Source organism: Panicum virgatum, chromosome 7K (assembly GCF_016808335.1).
Source record: "Panicum virgatum strain AP13 chromosome 7K, P.virgatum_v5, whole genome shotgun sequence".
NCBI classification, from domain to species: domain Eukaryota; kingdom Viridiplantae; phylum Streptophyta; class Magnoliopsida; order Poales; family Poaceae; genus Panicum; species Panicum virgatum.
The window spans coordinates 37,422,185-37,435,407 of NC_053142.1; the positions used below are offsets into that span (position 1 = coordinate 37,422,185).

Here is a 13,223-nt window from a genome sequence, read left to right on the forward strand (position 1 = left end):
ACTCCATTTTTATTAAATTCCTTTTTAGGCATCTTTTTGTTAAATTCCTTCATGGTGTTGAAATCATTTTTTGCATCAATAGCCTATATCGTCCAGTTCTAGCTCCAGGTGCATTATAGTTGTGATAAAACATATCAGGTGCAAACCAAACTTCGTTAGTTGCACCTGATATATTCCCTTATAGTTGTCCGTGCTTACATGACTGAACTGCGATCAGTTTAGACTTTTGCGTGTAGCTGACCGATAGCAGCAGCTCGTTAGAGCCCCGGTTTACTCGTATCACAGCAGGTGTGCAGCTAGTGAAGGTACCAGGGCATCTGTGTTACTGTGTGTCAGACAAAAACAACCTTGATCCTTCGTCAGGGAGAAATCACCATGCCAGCATGGTGCTATGGTTAGAGTACACTTAACAGTTACACCGGCCGAGATGCAGATCCCCCTCAGCGGAAGCTCCACTTCTTGAGCAGGCAGGTGAAGGCCTTGGTGAACCTCCTCGACCCCGACCTGCGCAGCCGCGGCTTCTTGCCGCTCGCCTTGCTGGGCGCGGCCGGCGTCACGGCCAGCACCATCTCCTCCTCCTCCTCCGCCTGCTGCTGCTGCTGCGCGGCCGCCGCCTGGCTCGCCACCTCGTGCAGCTGCACCCGCGGCTGCATCTCCTCCAGCTCCCGCTGCCGCTGCTCCCGGAACAGCCTCAGCAGCCGCTGCGCCTTGTCCCGGGCCCGTGCCGTGCCGTTGGCCGTCACGGACACCAGCGCCGGGATCACGCCCTCCTGGAGCACCGTCTGGCTGCTGCCCTCATCGCCGCTGCAGATCACGTACAGGCACGACACGGCCTTCTCCATCTCGACGGGCTCGCCGTTGTCCAGAATGAGCACGATGGCGCCCACCATCGCCGCGTCGGCCGCGATCTCCATCTTGCCGACACGGGTGAGCGCCAGGTTCAGCAGCACGGCGAGGGCCTTGTCCGTCCACGAGGAGGATGGCGCCAGCACGCTGCGGAGGCTCTCGATGATGCCGGAGGCCATGAGGACCGGGACGTTCGGCGCGTGCAGGGAGAGGTTGTACAGAGTGAGGAGCGCGTCCAGGCGGCAGGTGTCGCTCCGGGAGCCGTCTTCCCTCAGGCCTCCGATGAGGAAAGGGATGGCGTCGCTCAAACCGATGATCGCCTGGGCCTCGGAGATGCAGGAGAGGTTCAGGTACATTGCAATGGCAGCCTCGCAGGTTTCAGGTTTCTGTATCATCTGCTCGATCAGGGGGATTACTCCAGCTGAGAGCAGCTGTCTCTTGTTCCTGCATCCAAAACGCAGAGGTGAAATAATGAGGGCAACTGAGCTCAAGTCGTTTCGTTATGGTGCTACTGAACCGTAGGTGATCACCCTTTTCTGACATTGTCTATGGTTCAGCAAGAAAGCAAAGTTGATATTTTACCTGTCGTTGTTGACAGCAAGATTGAACAGAGCCATTGTACAAACCTCCTGAGATCGCACATCTTCTCTGAAGATAGCCATCTTCAGAAAATGGATAAGTGGTTCGGTAATTCCATTAGCACCAGCATAGTCCCTAAGTTCATCGTCATTCTTCAACAGCAGCCTGATCTGCTCAACCAGCTTATGTTGCTCATTTGTATTATCACTGCTGTTCTTGTTCAACACATGAAGCCACTCTTCACATATCTCAGGCACGGTCTCTTTGGAGTTCTGATGAGAGCATTTCATCAGAGAGTCCTCAATTTCACATATCTCAGATGTGGCCTTGTCGGAGTTCTCATGAGAGCACTTCTCTGGAGAGACTTCATCTACATGAATCTTGGATGTGGCTTCACTGGAGTTCTGTCGAGAGAATTTCTCTACAATAACTGCAATGTCTGACTTGGCGTCATCCTTTGCACTTGTGTCTTCAAACAAAACCGTGCTAACACCATTAGTTACCAGACATGTGCTACTTTTCAGGGACGAAATCCTCAAATATTTTAGCTTGGGAGATTCAGGCGGTGCAGAGGGAACTAGAACCCCATTCTGTTCACACCAAGATGCTATCAGACCCTTAATGCAGTAATTGGGTGTCATCGAGAGGTGGGGCAACTGTTTGCGGGTTTTCGGGCAGGTTGTGTTCCCACTGTCAAACCATTTCTCAATGCAAGCTCGTTCATATGTTTGACCAGATGCGATAACAACAGGATCATACATGAGCTGCAAGGAGATCGGGCACCTCAATTCCTCAGCTGGCAATGGCATGCTCCCTGATAACCCTTTAATCTGTTTCAAATTGAAGGAGCCAACCCTTGGAAGTTGTCTCTCAAGTGCCTGACAATTTCCATGGAGATCAACCGAGCTGGACAGTGAACGATGGAGACCGATCGAGCTGGACAGTGAGCTGGAGGAACAAGAAGGGCTTGAGCACTGAGAGTTGGTGCTATCTGTTATTTCACTCTTAAATATGTTTCGGTATTTCCTCATGAGGTGAAGTAGGTAGGACGCAATTGATTCCTTTTTCAAGTCCTCCTCTGCATGGGCTCTCTCAAGCAGCTTCCTAAGTGCTCTTCTTTCAGTAAGAGCTGCTGTAGATGATGCAATACCGGCCCGGAAAGCAGTTTGACGGAAAAATTCAAGTTCATTCTCATCTAGGAATCCATTGAGTTTTGATTCATTCTGGATTAGATGATTCACTTCGTCACCTATTTGCTTTTCTGACTGGTCCAAGGCAAAAACAACTTTATCCAGCTCTTGTGCAATCTGAGTGATCTGCAATTCCATGAGAAAAGAATATCCAAGTTAAATCAAGATGAAACATTTAATGGCTGTATCATGCACCAGTAAACTCTTCATCAATAAGGAGACCATATTGAAGGTATTAAGGTTCTGAAAAACACTGAAAATATGCTGAGACTACAGTAGTTTTTGGATCCTTACAATAGAGGAATACTGTAAAACTGTATTCCCCTTAGAATGAACAAAGCCATTAGGACCCATTAGTATCTGTAGCAGAAGTCCTAGATATATGGTTCAACAAAATAGCTGGCAAAATCAAATTTATGCAAGATCATGGACAACCTTAGAACCGATGGCTTCTGGAATAGTTTCTTCCACTTGGTGAAGACTTTCCAGAAGTGCTTGTCTTGAATTCTCAAATTTTGTTAGAACGGATTCTGCTGTAGCAGCCTGCAACGCAGTATTAAGTAAACACACATTGTATTTAATAAGCAAATGTTCGTCAAAACTTGTTCTCTTCCATGAAGGACAGCTAGCAAATTTACCAAGCACTTATATCGTTATACAACTAATAACCTTTGGTTATACGATTTGCTAAAATAATTCATGTGTTCATCCTATATCACATTATCACTTCACGAACTAAGAAAATATATAACACGTTCATAGATACGAAGATTATATAGGATTATTTACCAAATAAAGCTTGCTACACTCTGAACAATACTGCAGTAAATTCTTGGCTTTCTCAGCAGCTATGCTCAAGGAACTCAATGCCAGGAGTCGAGAGCTGCATCTTGGTCTTGTAGTCTCAAGGGAAGGAATGGCATCCAAAACTTCATGGACTACTGTGTAAAGTTGGTTGCACAGTGCCCCATGTAGCTGCAAAAAGGGCAAAGAACAATCCAACTTACTCTACCCTCCTAATACCTTACATTATTAAGTAAGAAAAAGATATGTTTAGAGGAAACATCAGGAAATAGAAGAAAATAAGGGAAAGATATATGGTCCTCTTATCTATCACACTTATGGACTTATTGTTTGATAGTATTCACGTAAGAACATTCAATAAGATTGATCCAAAGTTTTGGTCTAAATATTAGTAATACTTAATAGGGTGCACTTGTTTTCTCAAAACTGAAGTGACTTAAATAAACAAACATCACAAGCAGTAGAATGGAAGTGTATCTGTGTCATGTAAAGTCCCTATGCATAAAAACAGTCACAAGCAACAGGATTCCAATCACACCAACATTGCAGCATTATCACCATTAGATTAAATGAGAGATCAAATGGATTACCTTCCAATTGCCACCAGAAATAAAGTCCCCGTCGACCTCAAGTCTCTCCATGGTATTCTATTAGTTAAATTTCATCTGGCAAGAAAAGGTTGGCGTCAATTTCAATTCACCTTAAGGAATTAGGGCTAAGCACATATATGTGCTGTCGAATCAAGAAAACTAGTGTTCATGTGTATCCTGCAATTTTATTTGCCATCACTTAATAGAAATATCAAACCCATCACCATGCATGCAAAGTGGTTATAGAAAAGCAATATTGTTTTTACAACTGCAAAAGTATGCTAACATATGAAGTGTAATTTCATACAAAGCCAAAAGAATAGAGATATATCTTGTATTATCGTAACAAAGCAAACTTTAGTGAAACATAAAACTGAGTTTCAATGAAATGAGGGTAACTCAAAAATGGATTTGAATGTCATATAAATTGCAACAAGTCAATGAAATTACGACCTGAAAGTAAAACATATCAGCAGTTACGCTCAAAACTGTCCAAAGCTGCAGCCCCAAACAAATCGGACATTGTCATGAAGCAACATCAGTAATAGGTGAAAGCAGCATATTCACTGCTCGTGAGACAGGGTAGTTTGGCAACCATCACTAAAAAAAGGCATAACAGTACTGCTGGCTTATATAAACAATGACTAAAATGCATACGCTGCACACTTATCAGCTAAACTAAGATAGAAATTCTTTTATTACAAGCACACATACACAAGCTAGTTTTTGATTGGTTATATTATAGTTCATATATTTCTGGAACAAACTGTTGGTCCAATTTCTCATGTCATTTAGCATCAACATCAAATCAAAGGCTAGAATTTGCAGGCTAGACATTTGAGGTGGAGTTTGGCCACACGTAGAAGAAAGAAATTGGTGAAATTGCATAAACATTTGAGATAACTGAATCTAAACGACCAAACATGACCGAATACTGCATCCATTCGAATTTAGAGGGCAAGCACAACACGTTGTTATGATGTCACAACGAAATTAAGTATTATTCGCTGCATAATTCCAGGAACCGTACTGTCTAATGCCAAAAAGTAACAAATTCAGCATTCTGACCGATGAACATGCCTAAGGACCACCGACATTGCAAGCCAAATATCAACATGGGATCACCATTTGTCTGAACATTCACCCCCCCCCCCCCCCCCCAAAAAAAAAAAAACAGAAATTCAGCAGAATGCATCGGTTCAGGCTGAAGAAGCATGACGATGTGGAATGATCATACCAGAGGCAAACCAGGTGGAGAAAGTGCAAGCCCTGAATCTCTCCATGATCACGACAGGTTTCGCCGACCGTGCTCCCCGCCCACCTTGGCGATGCTGTCTGAGAGGCAACAGAACAAAGGGGAGGGGAACGCGGGGGCGATTGAAATGCCAGGGCACCGTCGAGCCGCGAATGACGCCCTGACGGTTCCGGACGGAGGCTAGCAACTGCCATTGTCGTCGGGGTCCGGAAGTCCCGTGCGCCGGCCCGGCTAAATTTGGGGGGAGGGCGCGAGGCTCCTCTCCCGTTCCCCCTGGCGGAACCAGCGAGGAGCCGGCTGCTTGGACAATGGGGGTCATAGCGCGCGTGCGCATGCGGGTGGTGGGCATGACAGGATAAGGTCGTGTTGATAGTATTTATATTTTATACAAGATGAATTTAGCATCATCAGCTGGTTTGCCCGAGTGGTTAAGGGGGAAGACTTAAGATCTTCTGCACTGAAGTGCGCGTGGGTTCGAACCCCACAGCCAGCATCTATTTTCTGTTTTTTTTTTCGTTCATGTTTTGCGGCCAACATTTTTAAATTTTTATTCTTCGGTCAGCATTCAATATTTTTATTTCTATTTTGGAACCCTCAAAATTTTGCTAATACCTTTTAACGCCTATTTGCAAATTTCAAGAATGATTTTTTTTTTGTATTTATAAAATGTAGTAGCTGCTTTATCTACAAGTAACTGTAACTTTTATGTCCTGCCTAGGTAATGTGGCAACAATAAGCAGAGAGAAGAAAAGCTACCTTTATGCCTTCCAGGTGACCTCCCCTCTGAAGGCAGTGACGAAATCCGGTAATGATTCAGCAGAGGGGGAGAATTGAATCAGCTGAAAGCTATTGCTAACTCAGGCCCTGTTTAGTTTGTGAAAATTTTTGGATTTTGACACTGTAGCACTTTCATTGTTATTTGATAATTAATGTCTAATTATGGATTAATTAGGCTTAAAAGATTCATCTCGAACTAATTATTTAAACTGTATAATTAATTATTTTTTCAACTATATTTAATACTCCATGCATGTGTTCAAAAATTCGATATGACGGGTACTGTAGAATTTTTTTGGGAACTAAACAGGGCCTGAAGAATCATTTCTATTGCAGGACTGTTGCATCATGAATGCCTGTGCGAGTACCATATATATAGTCACTCACGGCCCCACCTGTGTCTCTTCTCTGAATTACCTATAACCTCTTCCGTAAAGCAGATTTATTCACTGAAATCGTGGGATTAACTGAAAGCAAACCATGTTTTACTCGATCAGCACACCTGATTGTTGCGAAGGTTGTTATTGGTAGGTCAGTTGCAAGAAAGGCGTGACCGTGTTTTCCTCAATTGTTCCTCTAATTCCACGGATTTGGCTATAGAGATATACATATCCTGGTGTCTAATCTGTCAAGAAATAAGAACACGCAAATCTGCAATGTTGATGACAGATGAGTTATCTGTCTTTTTTGTCACAAACAGATTTTTTTTTTAGATTAAGGAAATAAGTCTGGCCTCAGCATTTTGCAAACAGATGAGTTCCATGTCAAGACTACATGCATCATACATGTGGGTAAAATGCTCTCGATGAATACATGTCATGAATGCTGAATGAAATTAAAAAAACTTCCATTAGTAGAAGCAATGGAATCATGCACTCACACAGTCTTGAGACATAGTTCGATCGAGAGAAATGGGCACCTGTTGGTCCAAACACTCTATTCTGATTCATTTCAGTTGCTCAGGCGTGTTATTTACCTTGCTCGATTAAAAGTGGATTACACCTGCCAGATTCATTGCAGATTCAGCAAGTGCAACGAAAGATACGCCACCCGCACTCACACGAGGCATCGCATCCGCCATGGGCCAAGAGCCCAAGACTGGTTGGAAGAGGTGCTCAGGCAGTCGAGCTACGTTGATCTGATTCATGGCAGCGCTGGCGGCCATTTCGGTCTGCAGATTGGGATGCAAGTTGATCGCCGTTCGGAACCAACAATTCCAGCGTCCCGGCCTTTTCAGCTTCCGCCCTCATTTCAGTTTGCAGTTCTTGGAACTTCTGTGTGTCCACTCCAGCGAGTTGGTTCAAATGGGCAGGGGGGACAGAGGGCCTTGTGCTTCCTTCTCAGCGGCACCACCAATGTTTTCAAATCGTATTATCGAACCTAGTCGTAAGACCATTGATAAGATAATTAGTCGTGATTAGTCGTCGATCAGCTCGATTAGTCGAGTCTAGTCGGTTCTAGTCGTAGTCTAGTCGTCCTGTATATTCTATGATCTTTACTATACATATCGGATCATCCATATTCCATATAGTATGTTATTTAAAGTATATATTAATATAATATTGATGGTTAGATACTCAGATGGTCACTAACTTTGTAATTTATGAGTTTTAATTTGTGAATTAGATCAAAAGAGCACCAGACTAGAGCTAAAACAACGGCAAGATAGAGGAGATACACTGACCGTCAGAAAAATATTACTGCAAAATCAAAACTCCAAAGTATCCAAACACAAAAAATCAGGTTGGCAAGTTGTTGCTGCTGAAATAATAAATTACCAGCCCAAAAATTGTCATGGCAAAAGTTGCTGCACACTAAAACTAGTCGTTCACACGCTAATCGGACGACTAATTGTGGTTAGTCGACGATTAGTCAGACGACTACAGTTCTACTCGAGGTAATCGAGTCGGTGGCCCTTATCAGTAGCGGCCGATCGATAAAGACGATTAGTCACGACTAATCGCGATTAGTCGGACGACTTAACATTGGGCACCACAGCAGACGCAAGAGGTTGTTCGGATGAGAAAGAGATTAGCTGGTTGAAGAAAAAAACAAGAGGAGCTAATTAGCTGGTGAGATCTTTGCTGATGCAATGTCCATGCTTCAGAGCTCTCAGCCCAACAGGGACAAAGGACAGGCGCAGGAGACAAGGATGTCTACAGCTTACCGGAGGGACCGAATACATACATCACAATTCCTATTATTTTGCTATTGTTAGAAAAAATAATTATGATTTTATTTTTTCAAACAAGCTCTTGTTACCAGGTATAAATAGCAAACAACATGTTGATTTTTTTCCCAGTTAGCTCACAGCTGAAGAGGCTGGTGAGATGAAGTAAGCAACAACCCCCTGCAGACACTCTGCAATGCACAAGATTCGATCCAAACAGATACATGGGCACGCACAAGAAAACTAATTCATTCTTCAATTGTACTTGTTTCTGAAATTTGTAAATGTTTGCCTGAATGTACTCCGAAGAAATTGTAAAACAGATACCAAACTGAATTCTGAGATTTGTGGCAGAAGCGATAGAATCAGTAGCCACTTACAGTGCTTGACACATAAATAGGCTGGGAGGTTTGTGCACCTTCTAGTTGCAATGCTATGACCTGATGCATTTCAATTGCTCAGTTGTGTTGGATTACCTTGCGCAGTCGAAAATGGATAGTATGACACATTCCATATTCTGCAAAGTTGCAATTGTGGGGGCAAGGAGACTTAAAAAGCAAAACTAAGTATGACAAAGTCTATTATTATGCTTCCATCCATGGCTCACAAATAGTTCTAAGGCTACCATCTCCAAAAAAAGTGCTGGCCTTCATGAACAGATCATTTGTCCTCTCCTCATGCTGCAACATTGACCAAAATCACAGCCAATAAATCCCCCTAAAAATAGCCTGCACAAAAGATGAATGTTTAACAATTTTTTGTGGACGTAATGTAGTTGTTACTTGCCCATGGTAACAAGGTAACCTGCATAATCTGAGGACAAACATTGGAAGAAATGAGATTGCAGCAGCATGTTATGTTGGTTGACAACTCCGTCAGGTACTACGCGAGAGCAGAGAAATTTGTTTGGACAGCAGGACAAGAATAAACTTCCTCACGGACGCTCTCTTGCATGAGATCGCAGGAGGAGGTACTCGAACACCTGCAAAGGATGGCTGCATGTGATTAAGCGAAGGGCGCTGCTGCTCGGCTCCAATGGTGGCCGCCAATCCGCCATGATGGGGACTTGACTTGCTGCGTGAGCAGCGGAGTGTGAAGGACTGAGATGCTAGGGCTTGAGTGCATCGGATGGAGACGGGGATTCGCACTCTCTGCGAGCAAGGAAGATGGCGAGGGCAGCGACAGCGAGGTGCCGCCGGCGGACAAGCCGGAGGTGGTAAATGAAATACCGTCCACTCTGGGCTTGTACCGTTCGTTGGATCATCCTCATGCGGCCAGGATCGACCTGACCGACAAGTCTCGCTGTCCTCGCTCGCGGTGCCGCCGTTCGCCACTTCGCCTCGACGAGGTTCGTCGTCGTGCTCTGCACCGGCGGCCTTTGTTCCCCATCTCGCATAACGAGGAAGAAGAGTGACGATCGATGCGGAACTCAGCCACGCTGGCTCCGGCGAGTCTCGCGGTTGCGTTCGTCTACGCTGGCTCCGGCCTCGCGGCGCCATCTGTACACGCGAGCGGCGCCACAGAGCACGCCGGCCGGCGCCGGAGCTGACGGCGATCGAACCGCGCGCTCGCGACGGCGTCGAGCCGGAACACGCACGCCGCGTACTATCCTGCCGAGGATTGGTGGTTGCTTCCCGCGCCACGCACACGGATGGCGCCGGACGGCCGCGACCGTCACTCCGACGGCCTCGTCCAAGAGCTCCGTCGCCGTCGCCAAGATCGAGAGTCCCGTGCCACGCCGGGTGGCCTCGCCGAAGATCTAGCGCCTACCTCCCGTGCATCCAAGCTTCGCTGCCGCCGTCGCCGAGCTCGAACGTCCCGCGCCACGACGGGCGGTGGCATGGCCCCGTTGAGCTAGCAGGGACTCCCATCACGACGCACCGGCACGCCGTGCCGGTTGGGAGAGTGCGGGAACGTGTGATTCCGGTCTCCGGGCATGCAGTACGGCAACCGGCGCTCCCGGGCGCCTCCGGTGAGCTGCGCGCGGCGACGGATGCTGGACTTCCAGGAGGACGGTATTTGATTCCCTAGGCCTGTCCAGGCCGTTGGGTAAGCTTCCTGCGGCGGAGATCGATTTGAGAAGTTGCATGCAGGCAGCGCGACCAGGTTGTCGCCTTCTTCTTCCTCGGCCCCGCCCCCGCGGGCGCGGCCCGACGCTCTCGCATCGAGGGTGACGTCCGCGCCTTGATGCGGAACTCCGGCGAGTCCCGCGGTTGCGTGAGTTGGTCCGCTCGGCTAGGCGCCGTCCCGCCCATCTGTACATACACGCGAGCAGCGCGACAGAGCTAGCACTCCGGTGCCGGAGCTGACGGTCGTCGATCGAACCGCGCGCTCGCAACGGCGTCAAGACGGAACACGCACGCCGCCGCGCACCATCCTTTCCTGCCGAGGATTGAGCCATTGAGACCGAGCCTGCTGTACTGTACGCAAAGCTACACTGCGCGTGGAGACGTCATGTCATGGAACTGAAGAACGGCGAGGGAAGTGGTGGTTGCAGTCTTGCTTCACGAGGAGGAGAGAGGAGAAAACTTCCTGATCGACACCCTGCGCCGGATGGCCGCGACCGTCATTCAGCCGCCTCGTCCAGGAGCCCGTTGCCATGCATCGTCGGGCAGCTCCAGCGTCCCGCACACGGATGGTGCCGGACGGCCGCGACCGTCGCTCCGGCGACCTCGTCCAAGAGCTCCGTCGCCGTCGCAGATCTGGAGCATCCCGAGCCACTTACGCGCTCCGGAGGAGCAGGGAACGTGTAGCCCGGTGGCCGGAGGAGAAGAGCGGGGACCGGCACTCCGGGGCGCCTCCGTGAGCTCCGGGATGCCGGACGGTAAATGAAATTTGTTCTTAGGCGAAACTTGTTTGGACCACAGGACAAGGATCAACTTCCTCACGGACATCCTCTTGAATGAGATCGCAGGAGGAGGCCGTACTCCAACACCTGCAATGGATGGCTGCATGTTCTTAGGCGAAGGGCGCCGCTGCTCGGCGTACTCACTCGGCTCCAATGGCCGCCAATCCGCCATGATGGGGACTTGCCTTGCTGCGTGAGCAGCGGAGAGTGAAGGACTGAGATCCCAGGGCTTGAGTGCATCATCGGATGAAGATGGGGCTTCGCATTTTCTGCGAGCAAGGAAGCTGGCGGGGGCAGCGACGGCGAGGTGGACAAGCCGGAGGTGGAGCGGAGGGACGGAGGCATTCCATTTACCGTCCGGGGGTGACGGTATTTCATTTACCGTTACCCCTGGCCTCTAGTGTTCGTTGGATCATCCTCCTGCGCCCAGGATGGACCGACTAGCTAGTTGCAGGAAGCGATAAGTCTCGTGGTCCTCGGTTCCTCGCTCGCTGGGCCGCGTGCCGCCGTCCGCCACTTCGCCTCGACGAGGTTCATCGTGCTCTGCTCCGGCGGCCTTTGTTCCCCATGGAATCACGAGGAAGAAGAGTGCAGCTCGATGCGGAACTCGACCGCGCGCTCGCGACGGCGTCGAGGCGGAACATGCACGCCATCCGGCCAAGGATTGGTTCTGCCGATCACCATAAACTGGGGGCTGCTCTATCCACACGATTCGACTAGCACAACGCATCGCAGAACATGCTATCATACTATTATTATAAAGGGGTCATTTAGCTTACACCTATGATGGTCAGATAATTTACTCCAGGCCAGAATCTACGGAAACTATTCTATAGAGATAATAGGCAAGACGAGTAAAAATCTTAGAATTCAAGGAATATAATAGCAAAATAGTTTCAGCAGACAAGGCTTAGAGAGAAGAGGACCTAAAACTCAACCAGTTCTATCTAGGCTTTCGTCCTACAGCCGATACGGCTCTGATACTACTCTGTAACATCCGGTTTATAAGAGGACATAAACCAAGCAATCATATACGTGCCAGGATCAAGTCACACGTATATACAACAAAATGAACAGTATATCACAGCACATATCACGTAAAAGATATAATAAAGCGAGTACGAATATTATTTATTACAATAATGACAAAAGTCTGGTACAGAGTATGCGGAAGCGTAAAACATTAACAATAACTCTAGTCAGAAGCTGAGCAGGGCGCCACAGAGACGTCGACTGAGAGACGAACGCCTAGAAGTCCCCGTACTCCTGGTAGCGCTGAGTGAACTCCCTCGCGTCGGCAGGAACTGAGCAGCAGTAGAGTATCCCCAAGAGGAAAAAGAGTAGAGTAGGCAAGAGTGAGTACACAACTTGTACTCAACAAATATAACACAAACTATGAGGCTCTAAGGTTGGCTGACTGACTGCATTAGCTTTTAAGTCTTGGCAAAATTTTATTAAAACTAATTACTACAAGTTGATGAATTACCATAAACCCAGTTACATAATAATTAATCAAAATTAATCATGATACTACTGAGAACCATACCAAACCAAGCCACCCGGGGAAACCTGCCTCGTCAAAGGAAGATAACCCCACTAATCAAAAGGAGGATCTGAGCCGCTCATGACCGTGAGCACGGCTAGTATACCAGTTTTACACTCTGTAGAGGGTGCACATCTTTACCCACAATTCGTGAGCTACGCTAGTTGTTCATCACACTTTCTTAGGTGAGATGGCTAGCAAGCACACTACGAGGCCGTTACAAAGAATCTCATTGGTAAAGTGTAACCGCGAAGAGTTAGATCGGCGACGATGGGGCCCACTTCCGGGGGTACAAGACACGAAGCACAGACCAAGCCGGAGGAGCAGGGACCATAGAAGCTTACCACCATTTGCCCCGCAGGTAAGTTACTTCAAACCAAAAATACCTAATTAGTAAGCCAAGACCGTCCCATTCCAGTCTTGTGGTAGCGCTGTTGTCCCAAGTTGTCGCTCTATGAACCGGTCCTTATGGAGAGTGGCCAACCAAGCACAAAGCACCGTGCTAGCCCCTAAACCATGTTTCTACAAAAACCAATTTTAACGAGACGTGAGCCCCTCAAACGGGCCACTCTCAGAATTAAGTTGCATATACCATTAATCAAATTAATTAAAAAGGACAAG

The 13,223-nt window shown here is 47.5% G+C and overlaps 1 protein-coding gene and 1 non-coding gene across 3 annotated transcripts; one reads left to right on the forward strand and one right to left on the reverse strand.

Annotated features, from left to right (window-relative positions):
- Nucleotides 1-142: 142 nt before the first annotated feature.
- LOC120641316 (U-box domain-containing protein 6-like) lies at nt 143-5,584 on the reverse strand. Of its 2 annotated transcripts, XM_039917374.1 has the most exons (6): nt 5,247-5,584; nt 4,010-4,084; nt 3,405-3,590; nt 3,051-3,158; nt 1,429-2,741; nt 143-1,290 (listed from the first exon to the last, which is right to left on the reverse strand). In XM_039917374.1, the coding sequence occupies exons 2-6, from the start codon at nt 4,058-4,060 to the stop codon at nt 441-443; spliced, it is 2,508 nt and encodes an 835-aa protein (XP_039773308.1). In that variant the 5' UTR covers nt 4,061-4,084; nt 5,247-5,584; the 3' UTR covers nt 143-440. The 2 variants fall into 2 exon arrangements, with proteins under 2 accessions (XP_039773308.1, XP_039773309.1); XM_039917375.1 differs by lacking the exon at nt 3,405-3,590.
- Nucleotides 5,585-5,674: 90 nt separating this feature from the next.
- On the forward strand, nt 5,675-5,757 carry TRNAL-UAA. The gene has a single exon. It is a non-coding gene; the product is annotated as a tRNA-Leu (tRNA).
- The last annotated feature ends 7,466 nt before the right edge of the window (nt 5,758-13,223 follow it).